Source organism: Octodon degus, unplaced genomic scaffold (assembly GCF_000260255.1).
Source record: "Octodon degus isolate 3935 unplaced genomic scaffold, OctDeg1.0 scaffold00061, whole genome shotgun sequence".
Lineage (NCBI taxonomy): Eukaryota > Metazoa > Chordata > Mammalia > Rodentia > Octodontidae > Octodon > Octodon degus.
In genome coordinates, this window is record NW_004524637.1 from 5599228 (window position 1) to 5622368 (window position 23141).

A 23141-nucleotide genomic window follows, 5' to 3' on the forward strand; every position below is an offset into this window, starting at 1 on the left:
GAGAGAGACAATGAGAGGAACTTTAAGGGCACTGAGTTAATGATTTAAGAAATATGCGTGGGAGGACACAAAGAGGCCAGAAGTTGGACAGGGGAGCATTACCGGGGAAAGTGAAGCATCTGGAATGCAAGTGCAACAACACACTGATACCAGAATCCAGAGGTTGGGAGGAAGGAGGCCATGCAGAGGGAGGAGGTCTCACAGGGGAGAGGTCCTTACAACTCGGTTTCAGTGTTCCTGAGCACGCAGAGCAACTGTTCCGAGAAAGACAACCGCTACCCTCTGCCCCGAACACTTTCTCTGAGTCAGGGAGTCACACTCGCTTACTTCAGCTCTGCTTCAGATTCGCCTTTATGGCAGAGGCCATGCTTGACAATCCCACTAGAGTCCAAACAATGAGGTGTCACTCACACATGTCTCCGTCTCGCTTAGTCCCACCACGCACTCATACCTCACAGTGTCTTTAGCTATTGTCTGAGGACTTCTGGGAGCACTGGGTGGTTGGATGCACTCTACATTCCCAGAAGCAGGGACAAGCTGTAATTCGGGAAGTTTTCTATTTCAGTCTCTCCATGAGCCTGCACTAACAAAAGTTAGTTTCCCCAAAGTCAACAGTGTCATTAGTGGGAACGTTTGTGATTCAAACCCTTGGCTTTAAATTTCACGTTCCGTGATTTTCTCCAGTGCATCACAGAGCTTCTGACTTTGGTCATGTGAGCCACTACGAATCGGGAAAATTTCAACAAATTTTTGTGGAAATGGAGCATGTTGCAGGTTCATTGTTCACCTACAAAGTTTGCATTGTTTTTGTTTATTAGTTTGTTATATTATACAAATCCTCCTTCATAAGCAAAAGCTCTTTTTCAGAAATAAACAAAAATATTTGGTCACATTTATAATAAGACTAATATATCTTTGTGTTATCTTTGTGATAACCTTAGATTCTAATGCAGACGTGGAAGCTCATGAAATTTGCTGCAATAATTGAACTGAGTAAGCACTTGCTGAGTACCTGCTATGGTCAGCCCCAGACCCCATGCTAGGGCCCTAACCTTCAAAGATAAATAAGGCTTCACGTTCTTAAATGAATTAAGAATAGAGATGTACAATTACAATATAACAAAAAGTAGGCCTTGACAGCTTCTTCTAGGAGCAAAGCTAATCAATGACCAACCAGCTTTGACAAGTTAAGCAAGTGGGAACACGTATAGGCAGTCCCAGGTCTGACATCAACAGAGGCAGCATGTGCATTTGGAACTGAAAAAGACACAGGTTTTCAAAACATTAGGACACTAAACATATTTGAGCGTTGGGTTCCCAGGAGGTACAGCAGAAAAAGGGAATGTCTCTGAGCAGAGCAGTACTTTCTGTGTGCTGAGATGGTCCACTGAGGGAACCCTCAGTGCGGAACTCACTATTCAGCGGGGGAGTACCAGCGCTTGTCTTCAGTGGAGGATTTGAAATATTTTGTGTCTGTAATTCCAAAATAAAAAAGTGACTCCATGCAATAATGTAAATACATATGTGTCTTGTTTATGAAATAAAATTCCTTACCTGGGTAACCCTGTAGGATAAAAAGGGTACACATATTGTTCAAAGTTGTGTTCAAAACCAGAAGCTCCAGGCAGCATTGTGATCTGATGTTTTCAGTGAGAACCAATATACATGACAAGGAGCTTATGAAATAATGAAGCAATCCAGTATTTGATTACAACTAGACCTGATACAAACTTCACTTGCTTAGATACAAGGTTGCTTTTATAGAAAAGACATGTGGGTTTCCTTTAGTCTTCTGTTACTCACGTTCTCGGTCTTTAGGGAACTGATAAGATAATTTCCAACAGTCATTTGCAAGTATCAATGATAAATGATTGGCCATATTGCTGTTCCCATGACAGCTTTCTGTATGAGTTCTTTTTCTTTTCCTTTCTTTCTTCTGAACATGACTTGCTTTCTCTCGTGTCAGCTCAAAGAAATTAACTTGATGTTGGAGCAAAAAAGCCTGTCACAATAAGCCTGATCTTCTGTCAAAATCCTTCCCCCGTTTTTCCTTTGTCTATTGTTTCCCCGATGAATTCCAGTTTGGTACTTGCATGGCAATCTCATGTTTCTGCGTAATTGAAGGCCAACACTAATGGATCCTAGTGCGAGTATCAGTCATAAGAAAAGACGATTTTCCTCTTCTGTGCATCCCGCAATCACCTAATAAGCATTTCTAACACTGGCTATTGAATTACATAATAAAGAAAATTTCCCACCATTTAACATTTGTTCAAAGACTTATTGCTGTGGGTTCACAAGAGCAAGGCAAAAGAAAAGAAATGTGTATTTACCCAGTGAATTCAATCATTGTAAATTGCACTTCTAAATTAATTATTCAGGCCAGTAAAATTTGTTACTATTGTTGTTTCTGTATTAATGTCCAAAGTATTTGAAAAAAATTCCCTAATCTTTTTTAAATTACTGTTATTGGTACATGTTTAGGTATACATAACTGTCACATTCATCATTGGGACTTTGTACTTGTACATGATATATCTTGGTTCTTTTTTCCCAATCTGCTCTCCTCCTTCCAAGCCCTCTTCTTCTTTTTTACAAAGCTTTGTTTCCATTTTCTCCCTTCTATTCTTTCTTTTTTCCTTTTCCCTTCTTTCTTTTTTAAATTAATTTCATTGAGAAACAAAGAGCAATGAGACAGGTTCAAAACTGATTAATAGCAGTTTCAATAATTAATACATTGCATATTGTTGTCTTTGTAGTAGTTATTCATAGCACAAGATGCAGACATGATATCCTGTCCACAAACATTATTAGTGCAAATCTTTCTTCTCATTGAATTAAGAGAAGTAGTTGTATATCTATCCTAACTATTTTGAATATACTGATACAAAATGGTCCTTCATTTGTATCCACTTTTTTGTTTCGTTTTGTCAGAGATGGGTATTCCATTGCCATTTAAATATTGTAGGTGCATGAATTCAGCAAAATAATACAATATAGTCCAGTAGTCCATAAGAGTAGTGGGTTATCTGTAAGACTGGCAATGTCAGAAGTTGTTGACTTGAGCCCTTTACAGCTCAGCATATTAATATGGCTTTACTTTTCATACCTCATTATTATACTTTTCTACTGGATGGTTAATTTCTTTTCGCCATCCTCCTCCCTCATTCTTGGTACCGTGCCTAATAAATAAAACTGCTTTTGTATTCTAATGGAAAGGTTACTGAAGTTATTTTGCAGATGAACAAAGACACGTAGGGTGTTCCTGGTATCACAGTCACCTCTAGGGTACAAGGGTTTCACCGAGTAAAACAGGAATGGGAAGCCACCATCTGTGGTGTCCACACAAGTGGTGGGTCCTCGCCCACGCCAGAGGCCCCTGGGTCATGGTGGCTGTGAGCCAGCCTGGCTGGGGACCCAAGACCAGCTGAGGGCTGCTCCTGGACTGACTCCATCTTCATCCTGCTGGTTAACCTCAACTTCCTCTTTTCTTTTTGAGTCAGCCAAGCCTTCCCCAGTCTGTGCCTGCTGACCCCAAGCAGCCCATACAAACTGCACCCCCAACGCAGCCCCCATTCTTTGTCTCCCTGCCTCCTCCCTGAAGGTGCTTGCTTCTCTCTTGCAGCCCTCCTGTCCTGAGAAATAAGGCTTCCCTTACCTCTCTCCTGTTTCTCTTTCTTACCAGAGGAAGAAACAGCAGAGTGAGGTCTTCTGACCATAGAATTTTACTGTCTCTAGCCCTAGGTCCCCAAGACGATCCTCTCCATCATTTTCACAAATGTCAGGAACTCGGCAGAAAACAAGACAAATCAAGACCCAAAGCCTTGCCTTTCTTCCAACAAACTCTATTTTTCTGACTCTTGAACTTGACCTTAGGCTGTTGTAGCCCACATCCCAGGAACACGCACCTCTTGGCTGCCTTGGGCTTCCTTCTGCATGTATGCAGCGGACTCACCGTCTCATCACCCCGGCCTCAGAAAAGTCTTCCTCCCACCATCTGTGAAGAAGTACAGATAGCAATCTCTAGACTGGACATGGGATCTCATGGAGACTATTGCATGGAATTTTATATTTAAAACATTTAATGACAAAAGAAAAACCTGAAACCATGCAGAAAGCTTAGAAAATGAGGCTGGCCTTTAAACTTTGCTGTCTGGGACTGAGAGTTATATGGCTTTTGAGCACCATGACCTTTATTTGTAGCCTCTGTTATAACCTTCTAAAATGTATTAGTGTGCTTTTCTCACTGGGGAAGCATTAAGTGTCTTTGATGATTCAGCATCTATAGTGCCTTAGACCAGCAGATCTGTAGTTTCTCTTCTAAGATGACATGTTTCCTTTACATGCATGATTTTAACTAAAACAGTTTTAGGAAACTCTTTGCCTAAAAATACTAAGCATTATCATGCAAGGTAAAACATTCATGTATCTGCTTATTCACACATTCATTTACTGAGTACTTATGAATCTCTAAGCAAGAGGTGCTGTGCCAGGCCCCGTAATACAGCAGTAAACACTAACATCACTTAGACAGGAAGAACATGATGGGTGAATTCTCCTTTTCACTCTCCAGATATGGCTGAACTGTCCAGATAATCTATTTATTGGGCCTGAGCATTCACATACTATTCCATAGGACTGCACAGAAGGGGAGCTAAATACCTTGGTCTGAAAGGCTGACACTGACAAAGGATCTACAAAGTACGGTACAGGGTTTCAGGATAAGTCCTGAAGGGACTTGACTGACCCTGTCAGATATAAAAGTTACATTCTTTGTTACATAGGTCTTGCTTTATCTTGGTCTTAACCATCCAGCAGAAAAGTGTAGAATTGAGGTATGACAAGTGAAGCCATGTTAATATGCTGATCTGTGGAAGGCTCAAGTCATCAGATTTGGACATTGCCAGTCCTGTGGATAACCCACTACTATTGTGGAGTACTGGACTGTACTGGATTATGTTGCTGAATTCACGCACCTACAATATTTGGATGGCAACGGAATACCCACCTCTGACAAAACTGAACAAAAAAAGGTGATATAAATGAAGGACCATTTTGTATCTGTATATACAAAATAATTGAGATTGATATATAGATACTTTCTCTTAATTCAATAAGAAGAAAGATCTGTACCAATAGTGTTTGGACAAGATATCATGTCTGCATCTTGTGCTATGAATGACTACTTCAAAGACAACAATATGCAATATATTGATTGTTGTAACTCTCATACCAACCTGTTTTGAAGCTGTCACATTGCAATTTTTTTCTCAATAACATTAATTTTAAAAAAGGAATCAGAAAAGTTTTCTCAAAGGTGCTGGCAATCAAACTAAGGCTTAAGAGATGAACTTCACCCTTCAGCAACATTCTTAATAGCCCTACCTTGTACTGTGTCCCCCCCTTAACTGTATTATTAATTTGGGGTATTGAAAGGCCTCATAAATAATCTAATAAAATTATTAAAAGTTACTTACAAGTGGATTAAATAGTAAATTTTGTGATCTGTATAGTTTTCTACAATTAAAAAGCCTACTCTTTCCCAATAAAAATATGCCCATGTACTAAGGCAGAAAAATGCATAATTTCAGGAGTCCAAAGATTCCTGAAGGCCACTATAGATTTTCTGGTGATTCATAGACTCTAGAAGAACCTGTGTATGAAATAAGCTAAGGCAGTTATGTCACTGTGTCTGGATAGTGTACAAAAAGCCATTTAGCAAGTCTATGGGTGATGCTATGAAGATGTGGCATAAAAAGTGATTCAGGGTGCCGGTCAAATAGCTCAGCAGATTAAAGCACCTGCTTAGGCAGACGCTGGGGATGGAGGTTCAATCCCTGGGCCTGCCATGTGGGCCCCACCCCAGGGGCACACTGAGATGAGACCGGGCGTGGTGGTGCAGACGTGTAATCCCAGCGCTTGGGAGGCTGTAAACAGGAGGATCACTCGAGTCTGATCTGTATAGTGAGACCCTGTAGTCCCTGTACTAAATACGTTTTTTAAAAAGTGATTGGATACTCAAGTAGACTTCTTTCTCATTTCTAACTTGACGATGTATTCTGTGAGTCTCAGTAGATGTGATTTTCCTCATCAGAAGATATCTGTCTGGGTCCTGAAATACATTTGTATGTGGAAGCGAACCTGCTGTGGACATCCAAAGAGTCAAAATCAGGATACTGCTGAGCACCCTAAAATGTATAGGGGGCTTGCATCCCAAATGCCAACCTGAGCCAGGTCAGGAAACTGCATCTACATTAATTAAATGGCTAAAATAATTTTCAATAAGCGAGGGTTGATGGCCTTCCAATCAGTTAGAGAGAGGAAACTGTAAAGATGCCCTCGCTTCAATCCAAATAAACAATGTCTTTCTTTGGAGAGAAGAAGGTTGAAATAGGATATCATCTTGATGTGTTTTCTTTTATAATTATAGCATATTTATTGTCGTTTGAGTTTAATATCAGATTTCATTAAAATAAATAAGGAAATGAAAACGTTAAAGGATGGTGTGGTTAACTTGTTCTGCTGTGCCTCTGCTCTGCAGTGGGTCACAGACATCAATTTCCTAAAGGCAGACGCATGGCTTCTCGCGTGGCTTCTGTGGAGTGAGAACAACCTGGCCAGACAAACCACCCTGTGGTGTCAGCCTGAGGCCGTTGCTATGGCAAATATCTGCACTTCATGAACACAATTGAGTAACTCAAGCAGTCAAAAATGAAAACAGACTTGCTTCGAGGGAGAGTGAGTGACCTTTAAAATTATTTCATTGACTCCGGCCAGCATTATGGGCTCTTGTAGACCAACGTCTACTCCACATGCAAGGGTGGCACCTTGGACTGCTTCCCCTACTTTTCTGGCCCTTCAACATAGGGCCAGAATAGTCCACCACCACGAGTCTTCCAGAGTAGATTCCTTGGAGTGGACACCAGACAGCCACCCTAAAACGATAGATACCTGCAGTATTTGGGAGGAAAATAGCTTAGTTCTGCCTGAAGGTACTGACCATCTATAGTGGTAGATACGTTGTGTCCATTTGAGAAGTTTAGAAGCTGAACTAAGCGCCTCAGCAGGTGCCCATCCTGGGGGGTAGAGGGCCTGCCCTTACTACCCTGGGAGGCTGCTGGCTGCGTCAACTTGAGAAGCTTAGACCATGAACTAAGTGATCCAGCAGGGGGCGGGTCCTCTTTTGCAAACATCCTGAGCCTGTGAAGGGTGGACCCAGGGATGGTGTGAGTGTCGCACCACCCGACGGTGGCATTCTGCACATAATGTAAAGGAGGGAAAGGGACCTGCTTCCCCTTTCGATGCTCTTCTTGCTTTTACTGTCTTCTGGAACCATGAGTGGTGCCGCTCCGCCACATCACCCTGTCTTGGAGCCAGCCAGTTACAGACTGAAAACCCCACAAACCGCAAGTTAAATAAACCTTTCCTTCCTTAACTTTAAGTGTCAGGTGTGTTTGGGTTTTGTTGTTGTTGTTGTTGTTTTGGTCCTAACAAGAAGAGAAAAGTAACCAAGTCACTGTCCAAAATTAGTTTTTCTCTTTCTAGACTTGAGTGCTTATGTTGTCTAAAACACATTCTAGGGAAATATGTAAAGCACAAACAAGCTGCTTCCTTACTAAACTATTAAGAGTCTAGATTTTATAATTATAGCTCTCTTAAATTTCACTTCAAAACTTTATATAACTGCTTGTGATAAGCAATGTATGCTTGCCTGTCTACTAATGCTATAAATCAAAATTAGTCCTCTGCTATCTCCTGATATTCAAAATTCATTATTTCAGTGTTCTCAGCTCAAATAATCTATAGCATGAATGAACTGATTTGTCTTAAATGGTTAATGGGTATGGGAATGTGCTAAAACTCTAAGAAATGTTTATAATATAAAATACTTTAAAAGACATAAGGCAGGAAATGATCGTTTTTCCAGCATTGCTTAAAGTCACAGTATTTAAGCAATTTTCTAGTAAGCTCATAAAGCTGGTTCCAATTGCACAGAATTCTTCAGTTCAGTAATCACTTGGATTTTAACCATCACCGAAGCGTAGCATGCAATATCCAGCAAGGAGGCCTGAAGAAAAAGGGAAAGGAAACTCTACAGGCAACTGTTCTGAGCCAAAGACTGTGTCAGGGTCTCCCCTTAAGAAACACAAATGCAGTCTTCCCACCAGCCTTTCAAAGTAGCTTCTATTCATCTGATTTAGAGAAAGCAAAACTGAGACTTGTAGAGATTAAACACCTTATGCCAAATCACGTGCTGAAATGAAATATTAAATGCCGATAGACACCTGCACATCCACTCAGAGCAGTAGAAAGCCAGCACCCAATAATTATTTCTATGTCCCAAACCCTTTGGACTGAGCAACACCACATAATCTAATCCTCATAATTAACTTGTGAATAAGACAGTATTTGTCCTACATTGGCACATGAAGAAACCAGTGCTCTGTGAGGCCGAAGTCGCACACCTGGATTTTCAACCAAGTTTGAATGCAGCTTAGACCTGTACTCTAATTCCAAATTCACTAAGCTTCCCATGTCATGTACCTTACCTCATTCCATCTACATGTGGATGCAGTGGTCAAATGTATATAATAAGAAGCATTTTGAGCACAATTTCCTGGAATTCAAAGGAGTCTGTATGACTTCGCATACTCTTGAAATGGCTGTGTCTTCATGTATCTTCCTTATGTCTACTCTAAATCTGGAGTTCATACAGTTTTGTGAATACCGACAAGCTTTTCCTCCAAAATTTATTGGCTTTCTTGGTTCGGTGGTATGTTAGTGTTTAGAGGGAGATGGGCAGGGAAGAGGAAAGTAATTCGAAGTTTTCGGCAAAGAAAGACTGTGCTAATAAAACATATCACTGTAAAGAAGTAAGAGAAAAAGCAACTATGCATTAAGAACTTTTCTCTATGTAAAACCAAAATAACCATACTAATGGAAAATATCTTCTTACTTTCTTGGATTTACTCTTCACCTGGAAATGTAACTTCATTGTAAAAATAGACATGATGTCCTACATAGCCAAGTTTTTGAACTATGTATCTGTCAGTAACTTTCCACAAAAAGCTAACACCTGAGGCATTACTCATCGCAGCAGAAGCACCTGTATGGAATGGCGCTGCAGCCAGGAGTGTAAGTGGACACTTTTACACAGAACTTCTCTGGAGACTTCAGTCAGCCTGAAACACGCCCTGCTCGGTCCTGGTCGCAGGAGACATGGAGGGGCAACCTTTGCAGGTAGACCAAAACAAAGTAGCCTGGCACTTACAGGTACGTCCCTAAGAGTCTGTTGTACTGTAATGCCTTAGAGGACAGTGCAGAAAAGACTACTCTCTAAAGCAAGGTTCACAGACATCATAATTCCATTCCTATCTGTGGTCTATAGGTTACTTAACTGGGGCTGTTAGAATTATCTGAACTGCAGAACTGGATAAACACGGCTGTAGCACCTAACTCACAGAGATGGTAACAATACCATAACCCTAGAAACAATGCTCACCTTGAGCAGTGCGCGGAGAACTGAGTGAGGGCTGGATGGGCGGTGTGCGGGAGCCACGGAGCATGCGCTCAGGCAGGTTCCTCCACATCCCCACTCCTTCACAAATGAAGGAATTAAACTCCCTGCAATGCATTGTTGCCGGAATTCAACTGGAAGCATCATAATTGTACGTGCAGAACGTGAGAGATTAAACCTTATTTTGTAATGTAGAACAGAACTCAGCAGACATGCACACTATTTAACCTCAAACACTCAAAGAAAAAGCTGAAGGGTCTTTTTTGAAGCAGGATTCCTTGATTCCTATTTCCAAGCCAAGCTTACGAAATTCAACAGTGTCTTCAGTTTTATGAGAAGCTGGTTAAGACATGTGCCAAGACGTTAGCAGACCTTTCTCATAAAAAAAAACTTGAAATTACTTGCACTGAAAAACAATGATGGCATATTTTGTGAATAACCTATGCGGAGGGACCTTTTCTAAAGTGAAGATACTGCCTCCCCTCTCCAGGACGCGAAGGCTTTAAACCACAGTAAGACTAGAACCTCACGTATGGAAAGCACCTTTCTTTCAGCTTTGATTGCTTGCTTGCATTTTTTTTTTATGGAAGGACCTACGGGGTGTTCAGGGTCTCACTACTAGATCGGACTTGCAGAGACTCTCCTGTTTACAGCCTCCCAAGTGTTGGGATTACAGGTGCGCGCCACCATGCCCAGTCTCAATGGCCATCTCAGTGTGCCCTGGGGACTGGGTGAGTGTGGCAGGACCCAGGGGTCGAACCCCTGTACCCTGTGCCTCCTTGCAGTTGCATTTATATGTGTAACATGTGTGTAATATATGAATATGCATGACCTTATAGTAACATAAAGAAAGCAATGGGATTATTAAACAAAATAGATTACTGAGGTAATTGGGACTTTTTAAAGTATTTAGTACAGGGTCTCACTACACAGATCAGACTTGTAGTGATCCTCCTGTTTTCAGCCTCCTAAGCACTGGGATTACAGGTGTGTGCCACTACACTCAGTCTCAATCGCCAACTCAGTGCACCCCAGGGGCAGGGCCGGCACAGCACACTGGGGATTGAACCCTTCTCCCTGTGCCTGCCTCAGCAGGCTCTTTAATTAATTGAGCTATCTGGCTGGCCCTTGAGCTTTATATTTACAAATTGTTATGCATTCTCTTTGTCATTTTAGCCTTTGCTTTTCATTTTAATTAATTAATTATTATTATTTTTACAAAAGACAGCTATAATTTGGAACTAACGTAAAAACACAGGTGTGAATTTAAGGATCATGTTTACCTAATTCATGCTCACAGTGAACTGATTAGTTGGGGGAATACTGAGGATTTAAAGCATTTAGTGGAAAGTATTTATGAGAAAACATTTAATAGCTATTGAAACTGAGACATGAATATCATGCGGCAGTGTGAGAAAATGCAACCTATTGCCATGAGTTCTGCATGCTTCTGTTTTGGATTTGAGGTATTTATGGCCAAGTCCCTGTCACTGGCCAAGCTATGTCTTCTTGTGGAGCTTTATCACACCCAGCGCAGTCCTGTGTTAGATCCTCAGCATCTCCTGCAGTCTTGGGAGGCATCAGGGGCAGCGAGCGGCACAGAGCTTCTTCATCCGAATGTGCACCCTATCCCGCTCCTCCAGAAGGCATGTGCCCATTAAGCACAGAGCAGTACGAGCATCTGATTCTCACCTTCTTATTGTATGATGAGCCGCACATGCAATATTCTGTGGTAGATCCTAGAAGGACAAGGCCAAGAAAAATAGACAAGGGACTCTAGGGACCCATGATGGGGTGGAAAATAAATGAAAAGCAAGAAAGGTGCTACTGCACAAAAGCAGTCATCTCAGAGCTGAACCCATCGAGATGGTTCAATTACTGGAGAAGGGATTGCTGAGCTGCAGGCAGGACTGCAGGCCTGCACGTGCGACGGCAGGCTGGACATGAACAAATGGGGTACAACAAGCAGCAGGCATGTTTACAAAATGACACCAAGCACAGATTTCCAAACAAATGCTTGACGATTTGAGATCTGTTCTATCACTGCGGAACCATCGCAACATGGTCATCATACCCAATGAGCAGGAGATATCGTAAAATCTGATTATCCCAATAGAGAATAGGCAATCAGAGGCTGCTGTGTGGAATGTTCTCACAGGCAGGAAGTGAGTCGTTAAAGCAGGGTATGTGTAGAATTTTTAAAGCATTTATCATAAATGAATCCTTTCACCACCCTTCATCATGTTCCCTTTTGGTATGGGAAATATTATGAGACCATCCTGTTTCATGGCTTTCCAGTTAATAGTTTATTTTAAAAATAAAATATTTTTAATTCTTCTTCTCTTTGGAGCTATGTACAAACAAGGTAAAAGAAATGGGAATTTTCCTTCACAAAATATACTTGGAGGAGTGTGAAGTCATTCTTGTTGTCAGTTGGCTCCGTTCCAGGGGCTGGATCTCTTTCAGGAAGCACTGAAAATCGTTGTGCAACAGCAAGATGCGGACCCTGACTCAAAGTCCAGTCTACTGAGCGAAGGGCAGACTGGTGCACAGAACGGCACGTGGCCTCTCCACTGCAGACCATCCAAGTGCTGAAGACTGACAGCAGACACTGACATGGCTGCGTTCGTTCCCTTCTTTTATATTGTCCATTTGCACATATAAAAATATGTTTTTGCTATGTGATATACTCTATGATTGTACTCTTATATGACCGTTTTAAAATAAATGTCAAAATTACACAAATTTGAAGATCTGCCTTGTGGGGAAAAATGATGTAAAACTATGCCTTACTTCTGTACAAATATTAAAAAATAAAGTAAAAACAGACCTGTCTTTATATGCCAAACACCAAGTGTTCTATGAATATATTAAACCAAGGAAATTTTGGGAAAAAAAAAAAAACAGCAAGGGGAGTAATAATTATATTGAAAGATGTTTACATAATTACCTTTATTTTGAAGTGAAAGTGTTTGCCTTTTAACTTCTGGTTTCACTCAACGCCATATTAAAAATAGTCACAATGTTTTACTAAGTTCAGAATAACTGAGTAGGGATCCTCTGCCTGAATCGGCAGTTAGGCGAAATCTGCTTTTTTATATCAAGGATAAAACTTCTCCCCTTTGGCTCCTGCTTTTCCCTGAGCCTAGAGGAGCTATTATTATTTGAATAATGTCCGGAAAGAAGTTGGAGAGTGTCAATTATTCAGCTAAACAACTCAGAGACGCTCTGCCCTCTAGCGGACATCACAAGTGGACTGGAGAGAAGTTTCGGGAACTTTCCCACCTGACACCAACAGCCCCTGCTCCCTGTTCTGAAACCTCCGGGAGATGCCCCAGGCGAAAGGCATCAGAGAACTCCGCTCACGCACTCATTTGGGTCAATAATCTCCTCTCAGATAATAGAAAAGCCCCAGTTCCTAATCAACTCTTCACAGGCAAAGTCAAAATGTCCTCCTTATTACTAGTTACGGTGGCTTTATAACAAAAACAAGCAAAGTGGAGAGAGAAGAGTTGAGATGCTTCTGTGGTGGGTGCGTGGGACTCTCAGATGACAGCCTTCAAATTCCAGGTAAGGAAGGAGGAGGGGAGAATATATCACAGTGAAAAGGAGAATAAATACCTGAGAAACTACAGAAATTAATAGTTGGCAATGACTTTTAACCCCTGGGGCCACTGCAAACAATTGCGTAGGCTCCATTCTCTAGTTTTCCCCAGTTTACCTTCTACCAAATGACCCACTTTCCTAAGCAGTAGGTGTCCTGCATCCATAAAGGAGACATGGGAAAATGATTGCTGGGAGGAGGCATCGTCTCTGAATGCCCAAGTCAGGCATCTTGCTAAGTTTTTACACAGACAGGCTCCAGGTCTTTGCAATAAATTGCACGTCACCAGTGTTTTGGGAGGACAACCACACAGCTGGAATGTACTTTGCTTGTAACTCACTTTCTGACTCCAAAAGTTTCCTCTTGTGTGTGTCACAGATCTTCAGATAACCCAGCCTTGGCCAGGGAGATGGTTCAGTGGAATAAGCGCTTCCCTGGCAAGCGCAAGGACCTGAGTTCAATCCCCGGTTCCACCAAAAAAAAAAAAAAAGAAAGAAAGAAAGATAACCCAGCCTCTTGCTGGTAGGTACTACCCAAATTTCCCCAAAACCTGGCTTCTCTTTGCCTAACTTTCTATTGTAAGCATCATGTAGTACCTAGTAATCTCACTACCTTGTCCAGAGACTGAACATTCCTTCTAAGAATGGGGACCTTGAAAACTGGTGGCAGTTGATGTGATATAACTTCTTGGAAGAATACAAGAGCAAAATCTTTAATATCTTTAAAATTCTTCCTACAAAGATTAACTAGATTCCCCAAGTCATGGCAGCATGTACCAGGGCCACAAGAGTATACTTTCTTATCAGTAATCATTTTCTTTCTTTTTTGTTGTTGTTATTATTTTCTCATTAATGCTCAGACTTTTAACTGCAACCCCCAGAATCCAGTGAAACCCACCCTTGCATAAAAATGCAACTACTATTCAACACTCTTCGAACACAAATGGACTTTTATTTCATTGTTTTCATAAATTTCATTTCCAATTGTACATATGCTGAAAGGTGGAAAACCGAAGGCAATTTCCAGTGACAGAACCTCCATCAAACACATATGATCTGAGATTTTACTGCTGTAGTGGACTGTAGTCCTCTCAGAATTTCTTGGCTAAACAAGACAAAACTCAGGTAACAGAGAGGAAGAGTGAAAAATATTGTTCTGTAGGAAATTTGTTGAGCTAAAGAAACATTTATTCATGGGTGCAGTGTCCGTCTTTAAAAAAAGAAACCTTAAAATTCCTAAAACCACAGGACAATATTGGTATTTTAGACGAGTATACATTTATATATGTGTGTGAAATTTTGTGCACTTAAACCACATGGAAAATGTTCTTTGCTACCACAGCCAATGAAAATGCATTGTCATTTCCATGTAAGTTAAACATTTCCATTTTCCATTTAATGTTCTGCAAAAAAGCCATGTGTCAGTTTTATGAAACAAACTGTGTTATAGGCAATCGTAACTGAAAGGAGCTTAACAGTCTTAACTGTGTACCCCTGAAATGAATAATATACTTTGCATAATCATGTGCAATGTTGGAAAATGATTCTCTTATAACTATAAGGGTTTGCAAGCTTCTATTTGTTACAATATGCCGCAAATCAGTCAATTTAGTCGAACAGTCAAGCAATAATTAAGATGGCTAATTTACAAAATGGCAAATAATCCATTTGACTAAATTGACTATGTCTTGCTGACATGTGGACGCCATCGCTGTAGGTGCCCTATAAAGAAATCATTTGTCAGTGGCTATTAATTTTCACCAAGAAGTTGACTTAGTTGCCTCCTAGGCCCTAAGAAAACACAGCTGCATAAACACAAGACTGACATTAACATACAGACAAATACCATGCTCTATGTACATTCCTCCATGGGAGAAATGCCACAAAAAGCAAACAAGGAAACTTGGGACCCAGCAGAATGAGGAGTTTCCCAGGTCTAAGATTTTATTTTACTCCAGTGGTAGGCATAATGTTGATCAAAAATTTCCCTTTTCACCCAGCTTCATGTGAACATTTCAGTGGCATATTTTGAAAACCCTCCCCAGAGCAAAGATCTGCACAGTAGGTGAGGGGCATGCCAGAGCTGGGGCACTCACTGTCTGAGGATCTAGGCCAGGGAGCTCCCAGAACAAGGTGGATCCATTTTATCAAGACAACTTTCTTCTGCAGACAAAAGGTATCAGTACAAAAGGCCCTCTGAACAAGCGTGAATCTTCTTTGGCATATTAGGTACTTCAAATATACATCTTTCTGGCTGTGCAGGTGATCCTTCAAGACTACTTCTTTTTATTAACATAACATTTGTATTGCACTGGAGAGCCCTCAGAGTGAATTTGAAAGAACTAAGTATTGTTTAAGCTTGAAAAAGGAGAAACACTGAAAGTATTCCAAGTTATTGTATTCATTAAGGTGTCAGGCTCCAGCGATAGGTTTGGAAGGTTAGAAGGCTTGCCAGATTTCTGATCATTTAGTTGAGTCTGAGGTCTGGTTCTGTAAGTTATCAAAAATAGGCTCATTTTCAGCCTCTCTTAGCTTTTTAAAAATATCTTGTGTGTCGTGTTCTACTAATCTTTGTTCCTACCCAAGCTTCAATAGCAAGGCTAAAGAAATAAGTTTTTGTTGCTCTTTCTGTAAGATAGTTTTCAGGGCTCTTGCTGCTTTTTGAAGACTTCCAGAGAAGCAAACTAGTTCTCTTGGTCACTTCATATTTTCGCACACAGAGGAATCACAGAGAGGAAGGAAAGTGCAAATGACTATCAGAAAATTGTCTCATGCATTTTAAGATTTTTTTACAAGTCAAAATATACAACCTCCTATTGGCCCCTCATTTCTTAGCTGTATAGGAATCATTCCTATTCGGTGTCTCCTCCACATCACCCTGGCTGGGCTGGGGAGCAGAGAGGCTGTTATTCCCAAGGAACAGAATATACCCAATAGCAACCCGTGAAACGACTGCATTAATAAGACCACTAGCAGCAGATTGGGTTGAGTCGCCCTCCATGCCCTCCACTGATGGGGACCCAGAAGTGTCAAATGACAGGTTCATGAAATTAAGAGGAGAAAGAGAAAGCAGTCTGCAGACTTTGGCACATGTAACATTTTGTTCCTTAGAGCTGTAGTTTGATCATCACAACACAGGAATTAAAAATTTAGAAATCTGCAGGAAACGATTCCAGGGCTGGATTCTCAGGGGAACTCTCCCATCTCCCTTCCCCTCCCACCCACTCCCTTACAGTTTCAATTATAATAAAAATAGAGATCTTAGCATCAGAATTTGGCTGTTAACTCTTCAAGGTTTCGCTGTGCCATTCAAGCCACAGGAAGGATTGAAGCACCAAATCCAGTTTTCTCCAACCAACTTTAAATAAGAAAAAACTGAAGAGTGCAGGATGCTGAAGTCACGGTTCTTAAATTAAGCTGTGACACCACGTCCTCCCCAACACACTGGGCGAGGAGCCGCAGGTACTGCCGGGCTGCGTGTACCTGTCTCGAGAAGGCTCCGCAGGACGGTTACCCAGGGCCGGGGGCCCCGAGGGCACCGACAGCCCAGACACCAAGGCCGGGCAGGGATGCCCTACCCATCACCACGTTTTAAAAGTCTCAGCCCCCTTTGTGATTGGCTGCAGCGGGATGTGTGCTGAGCCGGGCTGGAGGAGGAGGGGAGCCTGATCCTCAGCGGGAGCGCTCTGCGTTTAGTTTGCACTGTTGTGCCTCCCGCTCCCGGGAAGGGAAGGGCGTCCGAGAGCGCACTGCTGCGAGAAGTGATCAGCGCACTGCTGCGACTATCAGCCAGAAGATTCCACCTACCTGTGGAAAGACCCCACTTGGTCCCCAAAGGGCGCCTGGGCGACCCCACCGCGAGGGGGCGTCAGGTTGTGCACTTAAAGTGGATCAATTTATGGAAGGCCTGCTTGAAGTCCTCGTTGGACATGGTGTAGATGAGGGGGTTGATGAGGGAGTTCAGGTAGCCCAGCCACGTGAAGAAGTCGAAGATGGCCGTGTGGAACCAGCAGGCGTCCTTGCAGATAGGCATCACCAGGGAGATGATGAAGAACGGCAGCCAGCACACGATGAAGGCGCCAAGGATGACCCCCAGGGTCTTGGTGGCCTTGCGCTCCCTGGCGGCCATCAGCTTCTTCTTCTCCAGCAGCGCGTCGGACACTCGCACTTTGACCTGGTTCACGTAGACCGGAGACCCGGAATCACAGGACCCCTCGGGAGCGCGCGAGTTGACGGAGGTGGCCGAGGACGAGGAGCCTGGGGAGTCGGTGATCAGCTGGGCGCGGGTCAGGCGCTTGCCGGTCCTGTTGGGGGACTGCTTCAGGATCCGAGAGCGCGCCTCCACGTAGATGCGGCCGTAGAGCGCGATGAGGAGCAGCGTGGGCAGGTAGAAGGCGCCCAGCGTGGAGTAGACGGTGTAGAGGACGTGGTCGGTGTTCACCAGGCAGTCCAGCACCTCCGCCTCGGCCTTGGCCTGGCGCCAGAAGAAGGGGGGCAGTGAAATGCAGATGGACAGGACCCACACCAGCGCGATCATGCCCGCGGCCCTCCGGGGCGTCCTCCGGGCTGAGTAGCCCACGGCGTCCGTGATGGCCCAGTAACGGTCCAAGGCGATGACGCACAGGTGCATGATGGACGCCGTGCAACAGGTGATGTCCGACGACAGCCAGAAGTCGCAGAGCGCCTGGCCCAGGGTCCAGCGGCCGGTGACCGTGTACATGGTGCTGATGGGCATCACCAGGATGGACACGAGCAGGTCGGTGACCGCCAGGGACGCGATCAGGTAGTTGGCCGGGGTGTGCAGCTTCCGGGTGCGGTACACGGTGGTGATCACAAAGGCGTTGGATAGCATGGTGGCCAAGGTGAGGAGCGCCAGCAGCACGACTAGCAGCACTTTCCAGGGCAGGGCGATGGAGTCCTGGTAGATGTGGCTCGGTGCGCTGCAGTTGTGGGGAGGCGCAGAGGACAGGTTGGCGTGCGGCGGCCCGGCCTCGGCGCCCGAGAGGGGCGGCGGGGCGCACGCAGCCTCCAGGGTCCCCATGGCTCTGCTTGCCCAGGCGCTGGCGCACAGCTCTCGGGCATGGGGCGGACGCGCGGGAGAGCGCGGGGCAGGAGGACCATGGAGACCGCAGGCTCCCTGCCTCGCCCGCCAGCCCCCTGCTCCTCGGTGCCTCCCCCGCCCCGGCTCGGCGAGAATCGGAGGTCACGGGCGCGCAGCCTCGCGGAAGGGCGCGTCTCGCCTCGCTCCGCTCCGCTCCCGCGGTTGCAGAAGGACCCGCAACCCGGCGCGGCGCCGCCCGGCTCCTCGAGGCTCCAAGTGGGGGTGTCGCCGGGGAGGGGCCGGGGCCCAGAGGTATCTCTTACCCCAACAGCTCGGGACAGAGTCTCTCCTAACCTGGGCGCTCAGGGATCTGCAGACTCCGCCCGCAGGAGTTTGCCCGCGCTCCCGCCCGCAGCGCGCAGGCGTCCGGGTCCGGCATCCCCGCGCCGGCCGGGTCTGGGGCACTTTGCGCTGCTGCGGGGTGGGCGAGGCCTGAGTCGCGCCCTCTCGCCTGGCTGCCACCTGGGCACGCTGCCCAGCGGGCACGGATTGGAGGACCCCGGCCGCAGCTGCTGCACCCTGCGGCTGCTGCCCGTTCACGCGCGGACCCGAGTGCCTGGGGGGCCCTGAGGTCCGGCGCGGGTCTGGGGTCCCGAGATAACCCAGGTGGCCGCGGTTTGGGTGGCAGTGGGACCCCAATGCTGGTGGGGAGCTGTCAGCTTGGAGCCGCCTGGCTCTTTACGGTCCTGGACCCGGGCGCCCCAGCACAGCAACTCTTGCGGCGCGGCTGGTGCTGGCCCCAGTTTCCTACCGCCGTCCTTGCCTCTCCCTCTCCCTGTTTTCCTCCGGCCCAGCAAGCGCCCGCCGGGTCCTATCGCCCTGGCTACGCGTTCCTATCCCCTAACCCCTCTTTCGGCCCAGACGTGGAGTGGCATTCAAGGTGCCAGGGGGCTGCGACTTCTCCGTGCGCGCCCCGCAGCAGACCCACGCCCCAGCTCCGCCACGCGTCTGTGCGGGTGCAGCGTTCCGATTCCAGTTCACCCCACCCCCTCCCGGGAGACTGGTGCGAGGCGGAGCTGAGCCCGGTCTCCGACCTCCCCAATCTGGAATTTTATCCGGCAGGAGAGCCACACCCAGGTTAGAGGGAGGCGCCAGTGCCGTCGCCTTACAAGGAGATAGCCAATGCTGTCTGCGCGCGTTGTTCTCGGTGCTTGGGGCTCCAAGTCATCCTGGGTACAAGGCGAGAGCTTCCCCTTTAGGCTTAGAAATGTGTGCTCCTCTTCAACCCCTCATCTTTAACTTTGTGAGTCAACTTGGCAAAGGGTGCTAAAAGACAAGTGCCACAGACAGAAACCAAGTGTGCGTGGAATTAAACCTTCCACTTCACCCTCCTGCTCCCGCTGCGCAGCAGATCCGTGCTTCTGTAAACTAGTTCCCCCTGAGCAATGTCCTTCCCACACCGCCTGGGAAGGAGGTCCTCAGAATCCAAGAACACCTGGGCACACAAGCGGCCCCCTTTGCGCTCCACTAAAGCAGCAGGACGGCACCAGCCTAGGATGTGCCTAGTACCGCTGCGGTCAGGGCCTACAGCCACTGGCAGAGTCCCTGTCCGGTCTGGACAGAAACAAATGCAGGGTAGAAGAAACCAGAAAATATGAAAGAAGGAGCCTGAATACAGCAAGTCTTCAGTTCCAAGAGATTCCCGCGGGGACTTCCTAGTAATAAGTGTTCGGCTCGTGAAAACTCACATGGTAATTGAATTTATCAGGCTTAGTGCAAGTATGTTTTAAACAGAAGCAACCAGTCTCTGAGCCAGATTGGGGGATTATTTAATCTCTCCATGCAGTGTTTTGGGGAAATGGAACAGATCCTTTGCAAGGAGTGCCTTGTACCCAAGTGACAGGGCCTCAGATCAGGTTCTCTTACTCCCAGAATTTCTGGGCAAGCAAGCAAGCAAACCAAGCAAACGAACGGACGAACGAATACACAGTCCCTCCTCCGTGCCGGGCATGCTTCTAGGCACCTGGGCTGCGGATGGGTTCGACCCAGTTTCAAACGGCGTACATTCTTGGAGTGGCGATGAATAACTGGGCAAGTAGAGAAGGACTATGCTTTCAAGCAGCAGGAAGCTTCGTGAAGAAAGTAAGGTACAGCCAGGCGCCCTGAGGGTGGGCCTTTACCTCAGGTGACAGCGGTGGTGGCCGCCTGGGAGCCTAAGCCCCAGCGGCTGTCTCTCTCCTGCTGGCTCCCAGCCCCCTCCTGTGAGTTTCGCCTGCGCCTGCCACGGTCGCCACGCCACCCAGACAGCGCGCAAAGTAATGGCAGCCGGCGGCGCCTAGCTAGATGGTCTTACTTTGCAGACTGCCGCGCTCTCTGAAACCGCAGGCAAGGCAAGGACGCAGGCAGGCCGAGGCCACTAGGTGGGGGCGTTGTCCGGGATGCAGCCTCTGCTCTGCGGGAGCAATTTCCCTGCCGCCTCAGGCGCGCTGGGAAGGACCTGAGAGGGGCTGCACGCCCGAGACGCCGTCCGCGGCCAGCGCCCTTCCCTGGTATTTCTGCTTCTGCAGCGCCTGGAGGGCGAAGCCGCTGGAGCTCCGGCGCTTGCTCGCGCGCACGCCCGCCTGCGGACCTGTGGCGCGCCCTTCCCCCGCCCGCGGTCGGGCAGAGGCGGGACGCCGCGCAGACTCTCCCGCAGCGCAAGGGAGGTTTATTTGTATCAGCTGGATCCCGGCTGCTCAAACACCGCCGGGATTTTGCCAGGGGTCAGCAAGGAAACGGTCTCCTTAACCTAGCTGCGCATTACGCTCAGACCCGGAAAGGCACGCAGAACGGTGAAGGCCTGCATGTGAGCTCGCGTGCGCCAAATAGTGAAGCACACACGAGGCGGCGGAGTTGCCCGCGGCCGCGCCGGCCCCTGCCTAGGACTCCTCTGCCCAGGCCTGCGCCGACTGCCTTCAAATTCTGGGCTAATTAAGCTGACAGGGATCAAGGCTGCTGAGGGAAAGAAGTCCCCAGGAAAGGGCTGGGCTGGAGAGCCAGCGCTTAGCTGGAGCTAGCTGGGTACGCGGAGGCTCTTGCGTGGCCAGTGCTGTCTTATCAGCTGCACATCTGTGTCTTCCAGCAGCAGCTGAGCAATCTGAGGACGATTCTGCACTTGCAGTGAAGTCTGTGATCAGACAGGAGGGCAGCCACATATTGAGCTGGCTGGGGTGGGACCAGATGCAAAACGACAGTGAGCAGAAGCCCCTCAAGTCCTCCTAAAAGGCACCTCCCTCTTGCCAGAGGGGCTGCCTGGTGCAGTGGGGAGTGCCAGATGCAGCCCCTGAGGTGAAGAACACTCCTGCCTGGGCCAGACTCTATGGACAGAAGCCCCCAGCCAGAGCACAGCCCCCAGGGACTCCCACAGCGCCCGCCTCAACTCTGCCTGGGAAGAAAACTGTGAAGTTCTGCCCTTGTCCTCTCTGGAGATCCGCTTGAAGCAGCCTCCTGTTCCCTGGCCCCAAGACCTCCACAGCTACTTCTTGCAAATCAGCCTATTGCCTGTGGATTTTAAGTGGGGCAGTAGGAGTCTCGCCCCACCCCACGCTGGGCAACACCCTGGGGGGGGGGCGCGGCGCATTGGGAGGCGCTCTTACACTTACTTCAGCCAGTGTATGTTTCCCAGCTCTTTGTAGCAATGCAAGTGGGGAAACATCTGCACTATGCCTTCGTTCTCACCATCCTTGGCGTCTTCCCTAATCAAACTGTGGAAATGTTCACATAAATCAACATGTACACACACATACATATGAACATGTGTACATAAAAACATGCAAGATTTGCAGACAAATTCTAGGCATTTCCAGAGTCCTTTTCCATCTTTACTGACCTCCACATGAGGCCTTTGAGCTGTTTTGCATGTTATCATACTTATGTATTATCTGCTTCCTTAAGAATTTTTAAGCCTTATGAAATAATAAAAGTAGTGCACCATTCTCTAAACACCAGGCTGGGGCAAGTTAATCCCTCAAATTAGTAATTGTACTTTGTGTCTTTACATGGATACAGATATTGTATGGGCCACATTGATATTCAAGGAAGAATGCAACAAAATTAAAACAAATACATTTGACGTCTGTTGCAGTGGCTGTCTTCAAAGTCACAGACACTTTCAGCTGCATCCACAAGCAGGATGTCGTCACTTCAAAGTCAGTCACTTCCGCGCAGCTTGCTCCTACGTCAGCTACGAAGCACAACTGCTCTTGCTGAACGCCTAGCTCTTGGGCGACATTCCCTGACTCAAAGCTACTGTTAAGTAACGAAAGTACTGCTTGCACATGAAATGACAAGATGCATTAACCTTCTTAGACTGAGAGGGGGACTTAGTAACAGTGAGGACTTTGGGATGGAAAAGCAATGCCAACGAATCTACCAGACTCAAAAGCAACTTGTTAGCTAAGGGTGGCGGGCGCGCCTGCCATCCAACACTCTCGCAGGTGACTGGGGAAGACAGCAAGCTAAACCCATCTCATCTTGGCAATGTAGTGAGCACCTTTCTCAAAATAAAAAATAAAACACTTGCAGGAGAAATGAGTGCAGAAGGGTGGATCCAATCTCTCATGGCACAAGCCAAAGGAACAAAAACTTGCTGCTTTAGGTGGGCAGTGTCATTGGGGTGACATCGTTCTCCAGGCCAAGGAAAAGAGCAACAGAAGTGCTGCTTTCTACATTGAAAATAAGAGTTCTGTGCTTATTTTCAAAACAAAAACATTATTCTGTGTGGTTAGTTTTAGTCTTTCAGAGAAAATAAGGCAAGTTGTGTGTATTGCTTCTCTATACCTGCAATTCATGAATAATAACCATCATCCTTTATTGAGAACTGTGTGTCAGGCTGTATGTTACACACTCCACGCCCATCCCTCATTTAATTCTTATGACACTGAGAGTTGTCATTATCACCCTCATTTTCTGGATGAAGAAATTGAGAGAACATTTAAGGAA

At 46.1% G+C, this 23141-nt stretch overlaps 1 protein-coding gene across 1 annotated transcript; it reads right to left on the minus strand.

The window, feature by feature from the left end:
* Nucleotides 1-15433: 15433 nt before the first annotated feature.
* Nucleotides 15434-18185, minus strand: Htr1b (5-hydroxytryptamine receptor 1B). The gene has a single exon (XM_004634366.2). The coding sequence runs from the start codon at nt 18159-18161 to the stop codon at nt 16989-16991; it is 1173 nt and encodes a 390-aa protein (XP_004634423.1). The 5' UTR covers nt 18162-18185; the 3' UTR covers nt 15434-16988.
* Nucleotides 18186-23141: the final 4956 nt, after the last annotated feature.

Coding starts and splice junctions, on each gene's coding strand:
- Htr1b (XM_004634366.2), bottom strand. CDS start 18,161: ATGGGGACCCTGGAGGCTGCGTGCGCCCCGCCGCCCCTCTCGGGCGCC.